The 24,755-nt window shown below is 38.9% G+C and overlaps 1 protein-coding gene across 3 annotated transcripts; it reads left to right on the top strand.

Moving 5' to 3' along the window:
- efemp1 (EGF containing fibulin extracellular matrix protein 1) lies at positions 1–23,326 on the top strand. 3 transcript variants are annotated; one of them, XM_028006775.1, is made up of 11 exons: positions 1–171; positions 706–814; positions 918–963; positions 1,039–1,326; positions 16,588–16,710; positions 16,848–16,967; positions 18,776–18,895; positions 19,014–19,133; positions 19,832–19,958; positions 20,057–20,249; positions 21,584–23,326. In XM_028006775.1, the coding sequence occupies exons 2-11, from the start codon at positions 734–736 to the stop codon at positions 21,743–21,745; spliced, it is 1,380 nt and encodes a 459-aa protein (XP_027862576.1). In that variant the 5' UTR covers positions 1–171; positions 706–733; the 3' UTR covers positions 21,746–23,326. The 3 variants fall into 3 exon arrangements, with proteins under 3 accessions (XP_027862576.1, XP_027862575.1, XP_027862577.1); XM_028006774.1 differs by having other exon boundaries at positions 2–181; XM_028006776.1 differs by lacking the exons at positions 16,588–16,710; positions 16,848–16,967 and having other exon boundaries at positions 2–181.
- The last annotated feature ends 1,429 nt before the right edge of the window (positions 23,327–24,755 follow it).

Genomic DNA, 24,755 nt, shown 5'->3' with positions numbered 1-24,755 from the left:
TACTCAAACAGCATGTTCATCACAACCTTGTTCTCCCTCAAGCATCTAACATCCCCTGCTCAGTTTACACAGTAGCGGCCAGACTGCTGGGCAAGCCACACGTCCTGGTTCGCAGCTACTTACCCTGAAGACGGTTTCTGCAGCACCGCTTGGGGAGTTGAAGAACCGCAGGTAAACGCAGGTAGGTTGTCAAAGCGCGATGCATACAGTGTTCTCGTTTATTAACGATTAATGCAATACTGTGACGGTTGCTGAAAACGCAAAATTAGAGAAATTGTCTTTGAAATGTCTCGAAAGTTTTTATTTTTATTTTGAAGCATGCAATGAAAAAAAAATACCTGAGGTTATAAGTGATTATTGCCTAATCATTGAAGGACACATTTTTCACAACCTAACATGAGCTCCAGAGCTTGCTCATGATCTTGGCACTTATTGGCACTTGAAGACGAGTTTTACGCACGCACTTTACGCGTGTACGCTCTAATCCCCTTTTGGAGAAAAACAGCAGAAAAAACACTTGACTGAGCTTAAGTCGCACATTTCAGCTGGACCTGTGCCAACATAAACACCGAGCCAGCAGCGGGAGATGTTGGGACTCGTTAGGCAATGCCATCAAGTGATGTAATAACCGGTATTAAAACTTGTAGGCTTGTCGAGCAGAAAATGATTCACTCGTTCCCCTACTCTCCGTGTCTTTTGTTACAGCGCCTCTCTTCTTACAAACTGGGTCGAAATGTTGGGGGTCTGCGTGTGTCTGTGTGCGGTTTTCACGCAGGTTCTGTCTCAGGAGACCGAGGAGCCCGTTACAGTCTCAGTGAGTGATGTGGCCAGTCTGCGTTTTCTTTTTAAATTTTCTAACGGTGAGCAGAAATAAGGCTGTTCAATGTAAACCTGAGTCCTCATATATGTCTTCACAGTGCACAGAAGGCTACACCTATGACAAAGTAAGGGAGCAGTGCAGAGGTAAGAAATGACAGTGTTGTCTCATATGTTCAGCTTTTCATATAGGTTGTTTTACCTAATTTTTTTCCTGTTAAGACATTGATGAGTGTGAACTTATGGAGGATGCGTGCAAAGGAGGGATGCAGTGTGTCAACCACTTCGGCGGGTACCTCTGCCTTCCCAAGAGTGCCATCATCTACGTTACAAACGAGGTGGACCCGCCTCCGTTGCCTGAGCAGGTACCCCAGGTTCCTGTTGTCCCACCAAACCAGGGACATCGCACTCGGCATACAGGGGGCCACAGGGGCTCTCAAACCAGCCAAACCAGCCAAACCATTCGCTGTTCTAGTGGCTTCACTGCTGATGAGCAGAACATCTGCAGAGGTATGCTTAACAGAACAACTGCTACATTAGATTTGTTTTTTTTTCCTGAATTGGCAATTACTGACTTCCAGATACCCAACATAAAAGAAAAAAGTTATTACTTAATATATCACTTAATGATTTAAAAATGGTTTCTACTCTATTAAAAAGGATTATACTTTAAAATCATGTTTGCACTTCAGACCTCTCGCCACCTATGAGATGAGAAAATGTGATTTTTTTTCTAGTTTCCAGTGTTTTATCCTCACAAATCTGTTTTCTTTAGTTACAAAAGTATTTCATGACTATCAACGTTGTACACATTATAATTCAATACTTCAAACAGCCACTACCAGGAACAACTTGACGTACTCATTTTCTGTATGACTTTTTAGTTTCCTTGTCTCCTATATAAATTTCTCCCTTGTCCGTTACATTGAAATTTGCAGTTGTGATGCAACAAGAAATTGCCTGATTTTTAGCTGAATCGGTCTAAATGTTTTCCAGTCAGTGAATGCACCATGCCTCAGTTTTACCAAGAACTATAAATGTTGGCGAATGCTGACATTTTTTTTACTCCTTTTTGTACTTAAACAGTTTTGATCTACAGCTGCACAGTATATTGAATCACTGTCATTATCACAAGTATTATTATTATTATTATTAGTGTGACCCAGATGTAATAAGTGGTAGATTATTGTTACTGAAACTAGAACAGTGTAATTACTCAAATTTGTTGTTCTGTTTGATTTAGGTTTTTCTGGTACTTGTGCAAGAAAGACTCAAAAAAAAAAAGACAAAGTCTACCTGTCAAAAAGTAATCATCTGTTTTACATGATTATTTATGAAATATCTTGCCCTGTGATGGACTGATGATCTTTCCAAAGTCTACCGTGATTCTTGCCCAATGACCACTGAAGGTAGAGATTAGACCGCCCACTTCATCCCACTCCCACTCTGCGGAAAGAAGCCACTGGCTGATCCCCTTACAATGAGGGCGGGAAGTAAACAGAAAATAGTTTTTCTTTGAAATTTTGAAACAAATCACCATATTTCAATTCAGCATTTTTGGTCTATTCATAAGTACACATAAAAGGTAAAAATAATTGTCTTACTGAAAGTTCTTGTAGTTTCCAAAAAAGGAATTTTACCTTTTAAGACAATTCACTGTTTTTCAACTGCACTAAACAAATTGTTTCCCCAAATTTGTCTACTAATACCTTTTCAAAAATCGAGATTTTTGTATCGACCAAAAACAATCTTGACTGCGATTGTTTTACAAGATCAGCCAGGTCTAATTTTCAGTAATAGCTTAGGAAATATATATTTCCCACCAATAACCCTGCAGCCCCATTTTGCATCTGTTTTTTTTTTTCCTCCATGGGTCGACCACCAGTGGAAAGGATGTCGAGGTCCGGTGGAGTGTGATGGTTACTGGTAATGCTGATTCTTGGCATAATAATCCAGTTTGCTTCTGCTGATTTAGAGGTGGCCACACTTTCTGACAATTATCAAATCAAGTCCTTTGATTAATTACTGTCCCTCTTAGTGGGAGCTGAGAAGTTGTACTCAGTTATTTTTTTCCCAACTGTTCTGACAGATGTTGAAAGGTTTCTTCTGCCTGTCACTGTAGGTATTTGACAATTACTTTCTAACTACTTTAGAGCCTCCATAAACCAAGTTAGAAAGGTGAACCGTTCATCCATCTGTTTGACAGCCATCAGCAGCTCAACTATGCATAGCTGCCAGATGTGTTGCAAGCTTCTCACTCCTTCTCCCTGTGATGTCATGTTCTTTAAACTCTTTGCTTGCTTGCAGTGTGATGTTTTTGGCCATGGTTCAGCTTCTGTCTAAAATTCCTCTTGTTTTGAGTGTTGAAGTACATCGCTTCAGGGGGTGGAAAAAAAAGAAGAAAAAAAAATCAAGCAGATGATTTTGCAATATTGCAAGAAAGCAGTATGCTCATGTGAAGCCTTTGCATCTAAAGCAGGGTCTCGACGAGGTTGAGATGCACAGAGAGACGGCGTGGGTGTGATCTTGTGTTTGAGCAAGTCTCTTTGATCCTCTGAAATAGGGAGTGGTTGAAAGATTCATTCTTTGTCTCACTTGCACACTCACACACTGACACCCGCTTTACCATCTGAATAGAGGGAGTCTCTTTCCCTCTCCTTTGTTGAGATATGTGAGGTATAGTACCATAAATGCAATATAAGGCGAAGTGGGGAGTGAGAAGTTCCTCTCACCAGCAGGCAGAGGCGTGTAGTTGAGTGGCTGTGTGGAGGGGTTTGTGGTCACATGGCTCTAGTGAAAGCAACAAATTTGATTTTACACCTGGGGCGACGATACGTGTGAGTTGCTTTATGTGTTTTTCTGAGTTGGAACCCAATTAGGTTTTACTGGAGTGTAAAACATGGCAGCATATCAGTTAAAGCAACCACATAAGCAAGCTGGCGGAGACCCATTAAGTGGTGAACTGTTGCTCGACTGCAGCTAAACAAAGATGGACTGTTGCTGTCAGCGTTAGCGCTTTGAGACGGCTGCAGTTTGAAATGGATGGCGTCTCTCACTGTTATGTGGGCTTATATTTGTGCTGGAGGCTGATATAATCTTTGTTTACACCAGTCTCTGGTTTCTCTGTCATTACCTTCTACTCACCACAATCAGCCAGTTGTTCTTGGACATGGCATTATCATCTTTTTGTTTTCGTTCTTGTTCCGCACAGCTACGTATCTTGCAAGCAAAGGAATTCCCATTAACCTTCAATGGAGAGGGAAACCTCAGTGTATCAAGTAGCGCTTACATCAGGCTTCTTCCCTGCTAACTCACCACTCAGTGGAGGAAACCCAGAGTGCAGAGTCAGGTAGGGCAAAGGGGAGGATGAAAGGCTGACACTTAGTGCATAACCACAGAAGTGCCATGGACAACCAGCCAAGGAGCACCAGCTACGTAGGTTGCTCAAGCCCCGGGTTTGTGGCTAGCTGGTGAAAGATCAGCTAAATCGGGGCGCCACATGGTTCAGAGCTAGAGCAGGCGCACCATATACAGAGGCTACAGTCGTCCACTAAGTTGTCCTCGGCTTGATTTCTGGCTCTGGACAATTTGCTGCACGTAGTCCACTTCTCTGTCTGCACTTCTTTCTGTCCATCTACTGTTGTGTAAAGGTCACTAGTGTCATAAAAAAAACTCTAAAAAAGAAAATTGGCTAAATCTACTGTAATCTGCTGCCTTTCTGCCAAAAAAATCTAAATTGTTAGAAAAATATAGTCTCAAACAAAAGCGCACTTTTGTTTAAGCTGATTAGAAGTAAAACAAACCGCAAAACAAAGAACGTTCCTCAGCTTCTTGATGTTCTTTTGATTGCTGCTTCAATTTGCCCTCACATGTGCGCAGCTGTTTGTAAAACCGTCTGGGCTGAGCTTGCACAGGAGCTCGAGTGTGTGTTGTTGTAGTGACACATGCAGGAAGCTGGCAGGAGCCTCTAGCCACACAGAGACATCGAGAGGCTTTGCTGTATGTGTGACGGCTTAATGACGCTTGCTTCCACACACTGCACACTGGCGCCGGTCGATGCTCACAAGTGGTTTGTTGTGCACAGAAGTGAGATCACATCCTCCTGGAAATGAAGGCTGTCCATCAGATGTGCTGTGTCACCCATTAGATGTTAGAGGAAGTGAAAGGCACTTGTGGTAATCACAAACTTTCAGTAATTACTAAGGAGGCAGTTCAAATTATAGTGCAACTCAAATAAGATTTTTTTTATAAATGCAATCTAGCGACAGTCTAAAAAAAATAAAACAGGGATCTAATCATGGAAATAACTGCACTTAAGATCCTGCTAACTTTATTAGCTAAATTGTTTTTTCTTCAACTGTTTGTTCTGGACAAAACCGGAATAGAACCAGGAATGATTTGAGCTATGACTAAAATAATTGAGTTTCATTAGTATATAAAAACAAAATGCACATATTGCAGGTAGATTTAATCCAGACAGATTGCTATTGTCTTGCAAAGATATTAATACAGTCTCAACTATTTCACATCTTTCCACAACAAAACCTAAACTTTGATGTGTTTTATTAGGATTTCTTTGTGATAGACCAACACATGCATAGGTGGGGGAAGGGATAAAAAATATGCAATCTTTACAATCTTTGTTTACCAATAAAAGTGTGAAAAGTGTGACTTGTTTTGTGCGTTAACACTAATACCCTTAATCATATCCAGTGTAACTAGTTGCCTTCAAAAGTCACCTGATTCTTAAACAGTCCACATTTGTAGTTTGTTCTCAGTATAAGTCAAGCTGCTGTCTGAAGACCTCAGAGGTCATCATTGAACAAACAGCATCAGAAAGATCAATGAACACTTCAGCTGGGTCAGAGATAAAGTTATGGAGAAGAGTAAATCAGAGTTATGATAATGCAATAAAATAAAACGAGATGCCTTAAATGTATGACAGAGCAGTACAGTACATTATCTGAAAATGGAAACAGAGTAACACAACTGCAAACAACTGCAAACCTCCCTGGACGTGGCCATCCATCTAAATCTGCAAGCAGAGCATGGAGAGCAAGGACAGAAAAGCAGCCAAGAGGTCAACTGCAACTTTGGTGAACTTGCAGAAATCTGTTAAAGTTCAAGGCGTATCAGTACTTGTGCAACATATTTTTTCTTGCAAAATTTTAGTTGTGCAGAAAATACCCAATGAGTTTTAATCCATAGCTGTTACAAACGACTAAAGTAAATCTGTTTCTGAGTAATGCAAAACAGAACTTGTGTTCCTGATTTAAGTGCAAATAAATTATTTTCTCTAAAAGTGTAAGATGCGCTAAAACTTTATCATGATTTTATATTTTAGTTGAGGAAATTTATGTTTATTTTTTTGCTCTGCAATGAAGCCGACTGAAACCAGATTAAACCTGCAGTGACCACAGAAGATCAAATTGCAACAAAAAGCCCAAGCATGCAGAAAACTAAATCACATTTGGTCAAAAGAACATAATTAAAATTTAATTAAATGATGCAGTCAAAATGAACCCAGTATTAGTTAACATTTGTTTTTGTTGTTAATATAATACCCTAAAATATCATGTCCATAGATCTCATCACACACCTATTCAGCTCTTTCTGACGGTGATTTTTAATGTTCTTTTTACTGTTTGCAGTAAAACTACTTAAATGATGACTGGACTGGAGAACCTACCCCCTCTGCTGCCTGTTTACTTTTTTATGTCTAAATTAGATGCTCATGCGCTGCAGTATTGGGCATGAAGGAACATGTCACTCTTGTTTGGCTGTCTGGTTTCTTGAGGTCATGCAGCCGTGTTCTCACCTACATGCCTGGCTGCTTTGAGTTACATCTGGGAGCTTCTCACCTGGAAGTGGTTGGAAATATCTCACAAGTATGTCCAGCTAAGACCTGTAAACCTGTGTGATGGAGAACTTGTGTACTTTTCCAAATAAGGCCAAGCACAGGCAATAAAATTTATTTTTCCACAGAGATGCAATTCATTGGGAGGAATATCTCTGGAATGTCAGTGGTGTTTTTTTTTCTCAGTTTTTTCCCATCTTTTGTGATGGTAGGAATGCCTCACCACCTTTGTACAGATAAGGATCAGATCGATCTGTGAGAAGCAGGAATGCAGAAAGCAGAACAAGCGGTGGCTGCAAAAGTTGAGAAGAAACTGCCAGCAGGAACGATATGACCTTTATAGTTAATTCCTAACAGTCCTGCTTGTTGCTGTGTCATCCTGACGTTTCTACAAAGACAAAGCCGTTTTGGGAGTCTTTCCATGTGATCCATGTGAGTAAAGTCATTATAGTTTTTTCCTGGAAATTCCTTCAGATTTTAATCTGATTGTGTTTGTTTATTCAAAACGTTCACCAAGATAGGGAGCAGCTATTAAGAAAACATTATTGCAGAGGGAGGAAACCTTTCAAACACACAAAACATAATCCTGGAAACCCTGTTGCTGGTATGAAATAAGATACGTTATTGCTCCACTAAGTTAGAATGAAATAAAACTGGTTCACATAGTTCATTGTTGGTTAAATGATAAGGCACTCCTTTGTCCCAGTAAAACCTTAGAATTATTGTTTAAGCCTCAGTCTTCCTTTGGCCGTCAGACGGATGATTTTGTCCGTCTTGGATCTGTATGCATGTATGTACAGACAGTCGTTATGGTGCCCTGGGATTTGTTTTGTCCACCTCATTGCACCTGTTGCACTGCGGCTTTAGCTGCAACAGCCACGTTGCCTTTCATTACTAGAGGCTCTGTGGCGACGGCTGGCTGGTTGGCTATTGACTTCCTATAATTGCACATTTGCTGCATTTATTCTAAAACCCTTAATTTTCTCAGTAACATGTACAATTCATTATTAATTATTCCTATTCTTGCACACAATAAGCTTTAACTTATATCAGGAAGCACGCAGAATTTAGGCCAACTAGAGATCTGTAAATTAATCAGTTAATAATCACCTTTTCATGCAGCAACCATCTTTGTAAATTATCTGTGAGTGTTGCTCGGTATAGCATAACTGCCATTTTTTTTGCAGCTCCCACTGCTAGGAAATTCACATGAAAGACATGCAAATATTGCATCAATAACCTGATAATAATGCTACAAAAGGTCTGCAATTAACTGACATCAGCATGCCTAATCTTTGAAGTAGATCTTTGAACAGTGATAACTGCATCTAGTCAGCTAAAAACTAAATAAAGCCTTGAACTTTGACCCCAAATGTTCAATGAATTGTCAAGTGTAATAAAAGAAAATATTTTGTTGGTGTTAACATGGCAAAAAGTAATTAAACAATATGTCGTTTACAAATGATGGAAGTACTTAATCTGATATTTTTCTAAATGTGCGAGAGTTCTAAACATTTGCACTAACGTATAGAGTTTATAGGTACACCAACGCTGTGCCACAATCTAGGAGTCTATTTTTGGCAATGAATAACTGTCAATAACTATTTAGGGGAATTATTAATAAAACCAGTCATTTAGATCAAAATTAAGAAGTCAGTACACCACTGGATTATCAAGAAAATAGCCAGATAGTTTACTTATTGTCAATAATTACCAGCCTGGGGGCGTGCCGTGGTGGTGTAGGGGATAGCGCCACCCATATCTGGAGGCCTTGAGTCGAGTGTTCGACTCCCGAACCCGACGATATTTGCCGCATGTCTTTCCCCCTTTCCTGTCAGATTTGTAGCTATTAATGTTATGGTCTGGCATACTGATAAGAAAATTATATGTTTTTCTTTTCTGTTTTATTTGTAAAAGATTAGCTCAGAGTTTCAGAAACATTAGTTATTCTTGTTGGACTTTTTTATTAGTCAACAGATTCTCCTTGTTAGACATAGATCTTTCACTCTGATTAATACCAGTTTGACTCACACTGTTAGTTTGGGTGGATGTTCAGCTCTTTATCGGTGTGATCTAGTTTGTGATGGTCTATCACATGAAATCATATGAAAATATATTGAAGATAATGGCTAAAATGGGGTAAATGTGTAAAAAATCAGGAAATATCAATACTTTTGCAACTGTATATCAAAGAGTAAAACAGAAGGAATTTTACAATCTATTGAGACATTTCTGGAGATATACTCCCAACAATCCTCTTTTTATGCCTTATTGACAGTACTTCATCAGGGTTGTCTTGCTGCCAGACAGAGGACTATAGCGCCTTTCTTTTTGGTTAACATAATCAAACCATCATGCAGGCGTCCCTCCTGTTGGTCGGTGAAGGGCTGCCATGCATTGCGCAGTTAATGCGTGCGGTGTGCCACTGGCTCCTTGCTACAATCACATTACTGAAGGCAGGGAGAACTGAAGTGGGAGCAGCTTTGCCGTGCCTCCACGGTGCGAGTGCTTAATGTTGATGTTGTTATCCTCCCCGAGGTCGGTGCCTGTCCAACGGCCAGCTGCTTCCTCCTCTGATGTGCTCGCATGTGTTGATCTTTCCGTTTACCTCATGATGGAAGGGAATGGTGATTTGTAACAGAGCTGCTATAAATCACCATTTTTCGCTCTGTTGGGTGACACTTGCATGAGATCCGAGAGTGCATGCTTTGCACGCTGATTCTTCCTTTTCTATAATCAGTCTAATCTGTTTATTCATTTCTATCTTTCTTTTCTTTCTATGACAATAACTTTTGCGACCTGAGAAAACTATTGTTAGGGTGACAAAATGACTGAACTGAGATTCAAGATTTCTTTCTGTGAATATTGACTGTGCAGAAAGGTAGATGGGTATCAATCAAAGCTGAAGCACATGCATTGCAAAGATTTTTAAGACCAGTATTTTGTTTCAAAGTGTTACATTTCAGTGCTCTGCAAAAATATTCATACCTTTAAACTTTCTGTGAAGGCCTAAGGTTTCTTAGAAGCTGCATAACACTTAGCCCTCCATTAGGCCAGAACATACAGCCAGGGATCTACAAGAGAAGCGGTTTACATTATAGCATATTAATGTGCTACATTGGCCTAGTTAAAGGCCAGCCCTAATTTAATCTGCAGTCTGTAGCAAGACTTGAGCTTCAACATCTAATCTGACTGATACTGAACTGTTTGAATCAGTGCCTATGTGCAAATCTGGAAGAGAAATACCCACAATTTCAACTTTTTTTTATGGCAATAATGTTTATAAATCTAGAATTTTCCTTCCTCGTCTCAAGTCTGAAAAATCCAAATAAAAATTCAAATCCAAATAAAATACATTAAAGCGTGTGGTTGTAAGTTCAAGGGATGTGAACGCCTTTGAAAGGGCACCGTAACTACAACTTCTGCTGCTCTTGATTGGTGCCTGATGACAGGGGAATAAGGAAATGCTTCATGCCCTTTTTTTGGCATAGTATAAGACCAAATTTATTTGATTCACCCCCATCCCCCACGTCATTTTGTTTGAACTCGCTTGCACTACATTACAGAGATAATTATAAACAAATTTACAGGAAGTTGCCCGGTGCAGAGACTGACTGCGTTAAACTGCTCGAGATTGAGCAACACCAGCCATTCACAGGATGGTGTTGGACGTGCTGATAAATTAAATGTTGTAAAATTTTATGGGTTATTAACGCTACACATTTTGCCCCCTGCTTTCCCAAAGATTGAATTATCCAATAATCCAGAGGGGAAACGGAGCCTGTGTCCAACAGCAGCAGGATGCCTCCAACTGTTCCCTGGAACAGCTCCTGCTTTCCATTGCCGTGGTTCAGTGAAAACAGGACTAAATGCTCTCAAGTGATAATTACAGCAAGTTATATAATGTCACTAAGACAACAATCTATTCAGCATTTAGGCCAAAGGATGTCTAGTACTCATTTCAGATACTTGTTCTCTTCTTTTCTTTTTTTCACAGCAGCTCTTTACTCTGAACCAGCCCACTCTATAAAACATTCACAGCTCTGCAGAAAGGCCATTTGTTGAGCACCTCAAACAGGACCTCAGATGTACGCACACCCCTACACACACTCGCATTCTTTGAGCTGCCGCCATTCCCGTTACTCCCCCTGCTCCCGCGAGGCATTTAGAATTAATCTCCCTGAAAAGCAAGGAGTTTTTAACCCTGACATCACATAAGCACACACAGCCGTAAATCTTGCTTCAAATCTTAAAAAACCCTTTTTTGTTTGAAAAGAAGAGAAAAAAGGAAGGCAGCCTCCACCCTTTCTCCTCATTCTTTCCTTTCACATCTTCTGCTGGACAGGCTTATCTTTCCCTGTGATGTTTCAGCAGGCTCGCACTTGGAAGGAACTTGTAAGCGATGCTGAATAAATTTCACCAAAAAAAAAAAAGAAGAAAAGAAAAAAAATAAATAAATATCTGACCTCAGTGAAAGGAGTCATTTTTCCCCACACGCAACACATCATCACTCCTGATGGCTTGTTGCAGTAAAATCTGTTTTCTCGTGTAAACTGTATTAACTGTAAAGCATGTGGCAAGCGGTCAAGGTTTTATGGGAGCTGGGAACGAAACAGTGTGGACCCACCCCACCCAGTCCCACACACAAACTTTTGTGTAACTTTGTATTGGCAGCTTCTTAGAGGTTTAGTGACAAAGTAGCAGTCACCACAAGATATTCTTGAAAATGAACCTTTGGACTTCATTCAGCACATATGTCTTTATTTAAAGTTCTCCAGGCTTACTTTTGAGGGAGTGAGAAGATGACTCTCACTTTTCCACGCACAGAATTTCCTTAGAACTGCCGTCTTTATATTTAAGCCACATACAGTTTGCCACATTTGTTTCTTTGAATTGCATTTTCTTGCATGGGATCCAGATCCAGCAGGATTCTGTTCGTTTAAGGACTCCGGCTCAGGGGCACCATCAAAAGGGCCTCATTAGAGGTCAATGCCCACCCTCTGTAGCTGCTCTGCCTCCCACAACCTTGTATGCACAGTGATTAAAAAAACAAACAAAACACACAAAAAATCAAACTGAAAGCATCCACCTTCAAATCTCCTCAGACAGATTTAGCATGACCAGATAAAGACCTTTATATATAATAGGATGTATCAAAAATAAGCCTGTTGCAATTAGCAATAAATCACTTAATTGCATGATAAATTAAAACGAACTAAACAATTTCTATTTGCATGATTTATTGTTTTTATTTTTTCTATCTCTCTTTCTACCAAAAACTGGATGACAAAAATCTTCAGTCTGGTGCATCGGTCTCAACTAGCCCCTTTTCTCCAAGGACAAATCTGTTTACAGATATTTCACAATTAATTTTATTTGTTGTTTCTGTTGTTTTGTGTGAAGGAGGAGCTGTCACGAACTGTATCGTAGTCCCACAGTAAAGTCCGTGCCGACATAAACATACATGCACACATACAGTACATGTGTGCATCAGACATAACTTACTTTTTGGTTTCAGCTCAAACTGGCGCAGTTCGTCGTGGGTGCACACACAGTGTTCCTGCGTCAGTTGATATATCCATTGTAGCTTGAAATTTTCAGTGTAAAACATTTTCAGATATTCAAAGAAAGTTATTTCCAGATCAAAGCGCACCACGAGGGAGTCACATGATGTCATCATTAGGACGTTGCATATATTGAGTCTTTTCTATTAAATTGAATACTGTATTTTTGGTCACAGCTTTCTTTTTTGTTTTAGTATTATGAATATTCTCTTTATTTTGTATGCGGTGATATGCATTTATTTGAGTTAGAAGTAATTGTGTGGTTGTATATTTTTGTTTTTTGTCTTCCTGTAGGCTCTGCACTGCAGGGAGTTGGTCTGAATTTATACTCTAGTGGATGAACTTTCAAGCTGCAATGATTTAGTATTTATGGTTTTTTTTCTCTCTTTTTTAGTCTGCCTGGACGTTTATTGTGAACATGCCACACAGCTTATCCAAAGTTTTTTCACTCGAAGACGAGTACAGTAAACACTATCAGAAATAAACTATGGCATTGGCCTATTTTTTTATGTTTTATTTTTTGTCTAAGTCATAACAGAGCGCTGACGCATTTTAGTCATTTTGGATATTTAAAATGTTTTCCAGTGTTAAATATCACAATTTAAACTTTATTGATCCCTAAGAATATATTATTTTTTAAATTATGCCATTACCATCATATTACTTGAAAATGGTAACTTCAAAACACCAATTTTATTTTTTATCACAATAACTTCTGGGACAATTTATTGTCCAGAAAAATTTGTTATTTTGACAGGCCTACAGTTCCTAGATGCACTTTCTGGTTTTTATTTTGTACGTGGCCAAACGTTTGCTTTCATATCACAATGAAGTCATTGTTACACATGAGAAAACATTAACCATTTGGGATCTTTTGGAATTCACTAATGGACCTACAATTTGTCTTGCTTATAGCAGATCCACAAATCTACAGCTGGCTACAATTACCTATCAAAAAATCATTTATGTTGAACTTTTTCGACTACTTTTTTGACATAAGACCAATGGCCTTTACACCGTCCGCCACACCTTGATGCCAGAATTAAGCGTGCCACCTAAGATTTTACGAGTTGTTTTTACAGTTCATTTAAATCCCTTGAGATTATCAAAAAATTCTGATTTCACATAATCCTTTAGCGCTACTGGGTTCAATAAGAATAATTACAATTAAAGAATAATCTTGTTGGAAGGGATTTAGCTATGTATACAGAGATATAGCTTTAACATGCCATGCTTAAGCACAACCTCACAAACACAGGTGTTGTTATGCACTCCAGCATCTTAAATCATCTCTAAAATAACACGTCTGAGAAACAGATGAAGTTTGCCAATTGTGTCACTAAAACCACAGCATTTCATTAGCTTCAGGGTTTGCTGCCTGTTTTGCTGAGGCTACATTGGCTTTAGATCGAGAAAATGTAGTCATTAAGCATCAAACTTCTGTTTGTTTAAATTTACTTTAATGCTGGAGGGCAGGGCATTTCCAGTCTGCATGAATCACTGCATACCTCCAGGAACTGGGCTGGTTTATGACTCACAAGGATATGATCAAGGATTCTGATTGTTACATCTTGTCCAAGCAATCTAGACCCATTCAGACATTGTGTTTATCTTCAGTATTCACACAACAACAACAGAAAGATCCCATTGTTCTGCTGGTTCGTAGTTTATGTGGCTATTGACTCCTTTAATAGGTGGTTAGAAACCTTGTGTCTGCATCTGCTTTCTGTTTCACCTGTTTAATCTGTCTCTGTCTGGTTTAAGAATGCATCCAGTTCACATAATAAAGAAACAATAATTTATAGATGCATCACGTCCATTGATAGATATGGAGTTGATGTCAGGACAGTAAATTGTTTACTCATTTCTGCTTGGTGCCGCCTATGGATGCACTGCTCAAGAAGCATTTTATGCCACATCAGGGCACAGATTTTCCAGAACAAAACTTCTTTTATCTTCTTTCTTTACTTAACGGTCCAGTGAGCAACAAGCCCTGTGGGTGCATTCCTCTCTTTGTGCAGTTTGCACCTGTTGTCTTAGTGGAGCACCTTCAGACAAGCTTTGCTTTTGTCCTCTGAGGTGCAGATTCATGCCATCACTGTGCCCTCATGGAGTCGAGGGCATTTCAGGCTTCTTCCCTTTCTTTTTCTCTCCCTCTGTTCTTTTGTAGCAAAGTATTCCATTGACAGAGTGAAGGTTGAGCGACTGAATAATCGGTGCACTTGAAGAACTTGGATGTGAAACTTTACAGCTTTATGAACATATATGGGTTCAAGGTTTTTAGCGGAGCGGGCAACTTGGTTTCGTTCTCTCATTTTGACAAGCTTGGGTTTGGCATTTCCGTGTCTTTTAAACAAAGTTCAACTCTAGTTTATTTTTAAAATCACATTCGTACCAATTGTTATTAGGTTACCATGCAATAATAGTAGTTTTTCTCTTGCTGTGTGTGTGTGGTACTGAGGATAAGTGTCTGTCATGCTGTTAAACTGATGCCCAGTAGCTGTCTGGATATGATGGGTTGCATCAGACCACCCAAGAGGAGTGCTGGTGGGCCTCACGGATGACAGTATACACTACTGACATATTTATGTGTGTGGGTTATGCTGAGAAAGCTGTTTTGAAAAAGCTCTGGATCTGCACAGACCAAATGAGAAAATTTATTTACAGGAACAATGTCAGAAATTTCACGGCTATGTCCTATGTTGGAAATATAACTTGTCATATTTATTTCCAAACGTATTAATTAACCTTGAGGTTCTCCCTTTTTGTCATGCTACATTCACAAACTTCAATGCATGTTATTGGGATTTTATGTGATAGACCAACACAATGTTGTGCATAATTATGAAGTTGGAAGAAAACTATATATTACATCTAATACCTTTTGCAAAACAAAACAAAACAAAAAATCTAACAGGCTGTGGTATTCACTGGTGTTCAGCCCCATTGAGTTTGGTATTTACCTACAAACATCTTTCCATCAACTCTGACCAGCTTTCCTACTTGAGATGTGGATCTCTGCAGCCCCTGCAGTTCCCATGATTATCTTTACTGCGTTTCTTTTTTATGCTTGTCTTACCCACTGTCAGCTTATGTCAGGGGTCTTCAATTCCAGTCCTCGAGATCTAGTGTCATTATCAGGACTCTGGAGAACTTTTTTGCTTACTGAGGAGGTGATTCAGCCAGTTCATTCAGAACCGTTAGTCCAAGGATGCGTCTGAAAGCTAAAGGACACTGGACCTTGACGACTGGAGCTGAAGACCCCTGGTTTAGGGGAATGGCAATGTCTTGGTAGGTTTGCAGTCCCTGGCCTAATCTGACTGGTGTGCTCTTTTTTTTTCATGACAAACATCAGACTCCACAATACAACTGTATTTCTGCTGAGGATAAATTAACAACAGGATTTGTATTTACTAATTATGTAACTTTTGAAAGTAGTTTTTTTATTATTATTTTATGTAGGGGTATCAGATTAAACAGGCCTGAATGAAATTATTTTTGGATTTTATTTGTAAAAAAAAAAAAAAAAATTGGATAGCCCGGAATCATTTTCTGTCCATTGAACACTACCTTGGATTCGTCTATCAGATAAAATCCCAATGAAATGCATTTAAATTGAAAAAAAATGGAAAATTTAAAGGTACAAATACATTATGAGTGAAGTCATATTCAATTAACTAGCATATGGGTTCCAATGAGACACATTAAAATTACCTTTGAAAAATAACAACCTTTAATCAGACATTCTTGTCATTAAGCCCGTATTTCTGTTTTAACAATATTTTTATGTTGGTCTCAGGTAACATGCTAATGTTACGTCTTGTGCTCATCAGCACAACTAACAGAACTAAAGCTGCGAAAACATATTGGTGTTTACAAAAATCTATAAATGTGTTTTGCCTAGGGAATTAAGTTTCTGAAATAAATTGACTCTAAAGAAATAATAGTTCAATGTATTAAATATGACTCTGTGGAGCCTTGCAATAAATTATTGCCAGTAAATGAATTATAGAACCATGTTTTTCCCAGCTATACATACAGACCTCCCCCATCAAGAAACTGCCTTAATGGTAGAGGATATGATCTATGTTTTCCCCTTCAACCAAAGCTGATGAACAAACACTCTCTTTATTTAATCTCCTGCTCCACAGGTGAGCATGTGTGTGCATCCCCATTTGTGTTTCATTTGATGGTGTTAGTGATCACGGATTTAAAGCAGTTAATGCATTATCGCGTGCTTGCAGTTCAGGCATGTTGCTCTCCTTTGTAGATTTTCCATGTTTTTCTTGCATGCAGCCATTTTAACTTTGTTCAGCTTTCTCTGAGAGTCTCTCTGTGTGTTTACTGCAGACATAGATGAATGTGCAACAGGCATACACAGTTGTGGGCCTGAACAGACCTGCTACAACACCAGAGGCTCCTTCACGTGCCAGTGTCCTCTCGGCTACTATAGGAATGGGGACAGCTGTGTCGGTGAGCCACAGACACAAAAAAATAACACTTCCCTCTCACTTTATCTTGCGATAATAACACTTAAAAAACGAACAAACTTGGCAGTAACTTTTTTTTTTCTTTCTGCCTGTGCCTTCATGACATTCTTGCAAATGCAGACAGAGACGAGTGTGCCATGAGCCACTACTGCATGCACGGATGTGTGAATACTCTGGGCTCATACTACTGTGAATGCAATCCTGGTTACAAATTAGCCCACAACAATTATTCATGTACTGGTAAGTCATTAAGAAAATAAGTGTTATAATAAGAGATACTACAATTAGAATTCCTGCTTTTCCTTCAATTATTTTAGAACAAAGACAAAATAATTTGGAGTAGAGAATGTTGATCTTTGCCTTAACTGTAAAAGACTCACAGCAGAGGTTTAACATTATAAAATATAAGGTTCACTGTAATAGGTTACACCTTCCTGTTATCTGCTGAAAGGCCAACTCTTCCTCTCACTCACTTCTAGTGTAAATGAACAGCAGATGTGTCAATTGGTTGCAGAAAACCCACAGAAATATTTTCCCTGTGCTTTCTCTTTTGTGCTATTTTTTTAAAACGCCTCACTAATGCTAGTAATAGCTAGCTTTGAAATTTCTTCTCTCAGTAACAGAATACACAGTGAAAGATGCTACTGTAAACATTTACTGCACTTAGATATGGTGCATTTACTGATTTGAAAAAGATCAGATTTTTGCAATAAGGGCTGCTCAAGCTGAAATTTAGCATTTTCTGGTCACTTCTCACTGCATCTCTAGTCTTTGCGCATCTCTGGTTTGTGCTATTAAGTACTAATATTCTATGCTGTTTGTGATCGTTTAAGGTTTGACTTATGTCCTTTTAATTTATTTAATGGCATCCCAGTAACCAGCACTACCTTCCATCTACCTACATCAGTTAGCACTCAATACTTAACAAAAAAGGCATATAATTTTGTCAAATTTCCTATTGAAGACTTTTTGTTTTTTTACAAAAATAGCAAAAATTTCTGAACTGAACAAATGTCACTGAAAAGTAAACACAAAAAATATAAACACAACAGAAGTAAAAGTAAGCTGAATTAGAACAACTTAATAAGCAGCAAAGAGTGTCAGTTTAATAAATATTAGCACATTTTCTTATTCTCTCTGTTTTCTTAGGTTGCAGATATTCAAATTAATGAATGCAATTAAAACAAACAAATCGATATAGTAAACTCTGGGACATCACATAAAGCCCACTTATATGCCACTCATATTTAATTTACACAACTCAAATGTCACCGCAATGACAGACTGACTTTACTTAATCCTGTGCTACCCTTTGCAAATGCCGTCTCCACTGATTCACCTGCCTCTGGCAACTGATAAAAGTTTGACCTAATTTCTGATACATTCATCTAAGAATAATTTGACCACATGGGGGCAGTGATAGACTGTATGAAGAGCATCAAACTTTAATTTGCAAACAAATTTTCCATTAAGCAAACTGGATTTGGGGGAGTGGGGGTTGAAATGAAACAGTGACATCACAACAAAAACTAAAACATTTTGAAGTTTCGAGTTATCATGAGTTCTACACCTTTCATCCCAATACACATGCACTATGCAAAATGGCGCCACAGCAAAAACAAGCAGACTTTCTAAAAAGATTTTTCACAAAAAACATTAATTTACTATTGCACACAAAATAAATATCAGTAAAAAATGTTGAGGGGGAATGTCATCAAATTTTGACATTACTATTTTTCTTTTCATTCCTTCACACTGCTTTCTCCATACTTAATTGATTGCTTATTAAGTAAAGAATTAACCTCTTTAAATGAAACTGAGTGTAGCCAGCAAGCTTACAGAGACAAAACAGGTCTTTGTAATATATTCAAATCCCAAATAACCCAAATAATTTTATATGTTTCTGAACTAAGACAATTGATCTGCTGTATATTCTGCAAAATGAAGACAAAGAGCAAAAATCTTATTTATAATCACCGACAGTACCAGGTCTAAGGGAATTCAGCTGAAATAAACATATTAAGAAAAAACTGCTGCTTTTGTTTCAGATGTGAATGAATGCGAAGTGGAGTCTTCGTGTCAGCATAATTGCTTCAACTTGATTGGCTCCTTCCTGTGTCAGTGCGATCACGGCTTCGAGTTGGCTCCAAACCAGGTCTCCTGCGAAGGTGGACAAATACAGAAAACCACACTTATATTCAGCATTTACATACAAAAATAAAATAAACAGTTTTTCAACACATACCATAGCCTTTATCTGTGTTTGTGTGTTTATATTTTGAATAGACATTGATGAATGCAGCTTGTCTACCTACATGTGCCAGTACCAGTGTGTTAACACCCCTGGAAGTTACTCATGCGAGTGCCCGCCAGGATATCAGCTCCAGGGAAATAGGTTGTGTCAAGGTAAAGGGGTCCATAAATCATTTCCCCTCTTATGTCATTTATTTACTTCTCTGTCCTAACCTATCTTTTTACACAAAATAATTTTCATAAGTAAGTTTTTATTCTTCCTTCCTGCTCCCAAAGCTTTTGACGATCACAAGTTTTTATCACAAATAACATTTGGTGTTCCACTTTTCAGGCAGAACTGTCATGGAAGTAATGCAAAAGCTAGGGAGCACCTGCACTTTTTGTTGCCCTTCAGCTTCAGATCAATCAACTTCATGTGCATGATCATGGTTTGTTAAGGTGTACTTATTTGAAGCTGTGGCGCTCTCTCAAAGGGAGAGCTGTTAGTTTTTTCCTTTCATCAGGTGCAGCCTTTAACCATGAATCCATCCGGTTGGGTCTGACGGCCGTCCAGGTGTTGAATTCAGATTGCTGTGCCAGAAATAGCGGCTTGGTTAGAACATTTAATGTTTCTGTTTTCACGCTGCTTCACTGAGAGAGCTTGAGTTACTGCCCTGTGCAGGATTACATCAGGGGCTTCTCCTCAACTACAGACATGGAGGTTTTCCTGCAGTTACCACCTGCAAATTACAAGTTACAGACCCTGAATGTTGATTGAGCTTCAACATCTGTTTCATTGAGTGCATAAAGAGTGCATGGAAGTCCTGCTGCTTTTGACTTTGGGGCAATTTTCTTTCTGTTACCTTCACCAGACATTAATGAGTGTGAGATGGGGACCCATGACTGCCAAGATGATGAAATGTGCTGGAACTATTATGGAGGTTTTCGCTGTTACCCTAGAAACCCCTGCGAGCCTCTTTACACCCTGACCTCTGAAAAGTCAGTGAGCAGTTTTTTTTGTTGTTGTTCTCCTGTGTCATGTGTATCTTGTCAGCTGGCTTCAAAAATGTTTTCACCTAATTTTTTTGAATTTGCAGTCGCTGTATCTGTCGAGCTCCGTCTGAGTGCCAGGGTCTCCCTCCGTCAATAGTCTACAAATACATGAGCATCCAGGCAGAGCGATCTGTGCCAGCGGACATTTTCCAAATTCAGGCCACTACTGTGTACACCAACACACACAACAGCTTCAGAATTAAAGCTGGGAATGATGGAGGAGAGTTTTTCCTTCGGGTGAGTTTGAAAATGATTAATATTTGTTACATGAACAACTTCCAGGTGTGAATGTAATATTTTTACTATTTCCCTATAACCTTTTACACTAATGAGCATCAACATCCATTTCACATGAAATTATTCCATGTCTAAAGGCTCTTCCATGCTTCACCCAAAGCCAAACAGTTGATGCACCATGGATGTTCCCGTGGATGTTTGTATTTGCACACACCTTTCCCATATGGTGCAGTCCACCTGGGGACGTCACTCCCACTTTAACAGACATCAGGCCTTTAGCATATAGACAAAGGATGGCCACAAAGAGAGCGCCACACTTTTCTGTAGACAGCCTCCTCTGTGGACAACTTTACAATTTCCATCTAGCAATTTTTAGCCATTTGACAATTTTTGCTGTTATTTTGTGAAGAATTGCGCAACTGTACGTAATTTCTCACCACCTTTGATAAATGCCTTCAGAAACAAACAAACAAACAAACAAAAAAAAAACAGGTAGTCAAAGTGAACTAATTGAATGCTTCCAATCAATCACACAGTACATTGCACAGAGCTCTGTGTGAAATAGTTTGACCTGGGCCTACTGTTGAACATGGGAGGAGGACATATCCCTGTGAACAAAATGCAATTTTCATCATGTGACTGCACTATTGCTACTGCACTGTGTTATCTCCTCCAGAGTGTTGCTGCTCTAAATGTTTCCACAGAACACGCAACAAATGGGGGGCTGTGTTTCTGTCTCTCAACAATATAATATGTCACTGGACAACAGGCTTTCAAAGCAGCATTCACCCATGCATTTACAGCTTTAATAATCTTTTACATAGAAAAAAATTACATCAGTTCGCATTTTAAGCATATATTTATACAGCTTTTGTGTCAATATTTTGTCTAACTGGGTCAAGTTTTTTTGTTGCTGTAAACTTAAATATTTATGTTTCCATGTAATCAGACAAAATTTGCCTTTTGGCAGCACAGCTGTTCTGTTTGGGTTAATGAATGGATCAGTGGCCGCAGCCCAATATCCAATTCAAGAAAATTGTCACTATCAGTTTCCACACCAATTTGATTGGATTGGTTCCACTACTAATTGATTATGTGACTTAAGCTAAAACATATTCATATTGTATTGTAAACAGTGGCGTAATGTGAATAAAATATATGGAATTAATTATAGGCCTTGTAATTAATCAATCATTTTTGTAATTTAGGTAACTCTTTTCTGAAGCTTTTTTTAAAATTAATATTACTGTAGCTCATTTTTGTTCTTTCAATGTCACACGAATGTTCTGTAAAATAAACTGCAGTAGCCATCCTCCTCTTCTCTTTTTTTGTAGCGTTCCAGTAATGTGAGTGCCATGTTGGTGCTTACCAAGCCCTTATCAGGGCCCAAGGAGTACGTGGTAGATCTGGAGATGATCACTCACCATCTGACCATGAACTACCGCGCCAGCTCAGTGCTGCGGCTCACCATCATAGTGGGGGCTTACCCTTTCTGAGCTTTAGAGATCCCAGCAGCCCCCATAAGTCTGGTTTCAGCAAACATAGCAAATGCCTGTATCAGCATACTCTACATTCTCACTCTCAATTATGCAAATAGCATAGCCTGATTCAGTCAAACACCAGCAAAAGTAGTTCTTATATGGTTGCTCAAATCATACCAAATCTGTGCTATATTATCACTATTGGGTGTCTAGCTCTTAATAGGATGCCCTAAACTTTAAAGATGTCCTTGTTTTTTCACTCCTTATAGTTAATCTTTATAAATTGTTCTTTGCAATATCCCAAACAACTGGAAACAGTGTGATGGCACTCATGAGAAGAGGGCTTGTAGACACTCTAACTGAAATATTTGAATTCAGCTCCACCTATTGTTCATTTATGCCTTTGTTCAAATGAAAAATGCTTTAAGTAACCTGTTGATGCATCTATTATTATTATCTGAGAAATCAACACTTAAGCACATAAAAAATATCCAGGGGTAGCAGCTTTGTATGCAACAGTAATCTACTGTTTGTACTTCAGAGCTTCTATTGATGAATATTAGGAGTCAGGGATGCAAATTTCTATAGTTTGCCTCATAAGTGAAAATTTCTAGAGAACTATAGGAACAGTTCAAAAGTTTAAAAAGAGGTAATCACCCAGCGAGTTGAGAGAGTGTTAAACTCTGTGTCACTGCAGGCTTAAACATGTATATATAAAAGATTTTTTTTTAAATTGTTGTTGTTGTGTATGTGCGAATGTTGATGAGTGCATGTGCGTGTGTGCCACGAGCTTTGTTTATGCCTGCATGCAGATGTAAGTGTGAAATGGAGGGAAAGAAGGGGAAAGAATGAGAAAGTCTTTGCTTTTCCTTCTTGGGGTTTGGTGGATGTGACTGAGCTGTTTATGTGTTTCTGTGATGCCATCCCAGCAAGCTTTAGGTCACAGAACCAATAACAGAGGCCCTTAAACTCAAGAACACACAGAGGAAATGATTGCTTTGGTAACACACCTTGGCAACTTGACCGTTCTCTGTTGCTGTTATTCTCCAGAGTCTCTGCAAGCCCCTCTAATGTCGGTCCCAGTCTAGAAGTCACACTGGCACCGGGCTGGCTTGCGTTATAAAAGATAATTGCAGTATTTTGCCCTGTAGCGGGTTCATGCTCAACACAGGGGATTATTAAAGTGTTAATACAATGCCACCAGACATTTGGCAGAGAGAGAGATCTTTCACTACCTGTTCTGCCTCTTATGGCTCCATGTGTCTGCTCTGGCTCAATGCTGAAACACTGTAAACTGTTGATTCACACCACTGAAAAACTTACATGTTGTCATCACTCTGTAAGTGCAGAAAGTTACCCAGCTATGCTTTAAGAAATCCCTTTTGTGTGGTTTCAGCTCTCATTATGTCGTAGTGCCTTCAAGCCCTGTACAAAACCTGTAACACTAATCTAATCATTCATGTTGTCAAGACTGAGATGCCTTAATGTTTTTTTTTCAGTTTCTATTTAAATATATATTTTGTCATATGTATCTTGTATTGATTGTACTCTGAAGAGCAAAAGCTATGTTGTTAAATAAAATGTGATGTAAAAATATGGATTTGCTCATTCTTCTCTGTGAAAAGCAATCACCAGAATCACAGTTTTCTTAGCACACACAACAAACAGGAACATAGTGGAGAAAAACATTGTTGTGTCATCCTTTCCATGCTTCAGGGAAGCTTGAGGATGATTTCATTTGAAATTAACAATGATAAATGCAGCTCGCATGATGCTAAAGTCATCGTATCTATCTTGTTTAAAGACATCCAGAGGAGATAGAGTAATGCAGCTGAGTTGGTGTGTGCTGAGGGACTAATGTGAACCCTGTGCACGCATAATATTTAGATATAAGGCTGGATGGGAGTGGTCTTATGGTAAGTTGTTACTCAATCATCTTGCCGTCCCAGGCTTTATTCCGAGCAGCACTGGGATGTGAAAGATGATACATGATGTGTCATCATTCCCCAAACACCAAACTCAGCGACCCTTGCAACCAAGCTGTGTGTCTGCTGTCCGTGCGTGATTAAATCCCCAAGAGTAAATGCCGCTAACCCACTTATTCTTTGGGTCAACCGTGTGGACAGCTTCTGAGCACCATTTTTGTTCCTTTACCCTTGATTAGTATTCTACTCAGGATAATTTTGGGGATAATTAACCTAATCTCCCTGCTTATTGTGAGACTTCTCATTAATCACAGGAAAACCTATTGATCAGATCGAAGCTCAATCTATTGGCTACAGATCACAGGAAAGAAGAAGTTCGTTCAGTTTAATAGTTATCTTCTGTCATCTCTCCTGTGCAATATACATATGATGTGATCACTAATCACCTCTTTAAGAAAGTTTTTATGCTTAACAAATTGCTCAGGATCAGAGAGAGATGTTAATGATTCTGAATTTTTTTCTTTTCTGAATCAACGAATCGCATGGGCCTTCGGTGAGCAGTTGTTAGTGGTGCTTTAATGGCGGGTCAAATATTTTCTCACTTTAATCTTCAATACCAACTAATCATTGCCCGAATATCACTGAGAACTGCCATTGACCTTTGGGTCTCTTTATGGCTACAATTTATTTCCTGAAAGAACGGCTTCCAGCACGATAATGTACCGTGTCGCTAAGCTGAAACTGGCAGTCATCTGATTCTCATAGAGCACCTCTGGGAGTTGTGGAAACAGGAGATTGGCAGAATGCAAGTGCAGCTGACAAATCTTCTGAAATTATGTAATGCAGTCATGCTCACCCAGTCCAATATGACAGGATCGTTTCCAGTACCTTGTGAAATAAATGCCTCTAAGAGGCAAAACAAAAGCCAGTTTTAAAGCAGTCAGTGTCAGTCAGCTCCCATACCTATGTTGATATCAGGCTAATATCATGTAATATTTTGTTATATTGTTCATTTTTAGCTGGCATACAAAGTTTCATAATAAGGGATTTGTGGCCATGGAGGCAATAGAAACACCTTAATTAAATGAATTAACAACTTT

This window comes from Xiphophorus couchianus, chromosome 22 (assembly GCF_001444195.1).
Source record: "Xiphophorus couchianus chromosome 22, X_couchianus-1.0, whole genome shotgun sequence".
Lineage (NCBI taxonomy): Eukaryota > Metazoa > Chordata > Actinopteri > Cyprinodontiformes > Poeciliidae > Xiphophorus > Xiphophorus couchianus.
Note: the sequence above shows the minus strand (reverse complement) of the source record. Positions and strands in the feature narration are given on the sequence as shown.

Bases quoted from the DNA above. Each gene is read 5' to 3' on its own strand.
- efemp1 (XM_028006775.1), top strand. From the start codon at position 734: ATGTTGGGGGTCTGCGTGTGTCTGTGTGCGGTTTTCACGCAGGTTCTG. The intron at 16,711-16,847 runs GTGAGCCACAGA...TTGCAAATGCAG, and splicing joins GAATGGGGACAGCTGTGTCG to ACAGAGACGAGTGTGCCATG. The intron at 18,896-19,013 runs GTGGACAAATAC...TATTTTGAATAG, and splicing joins AAACCAGGTCTCCTGCGAAG to ACATTGATGAATGCAGCTTG.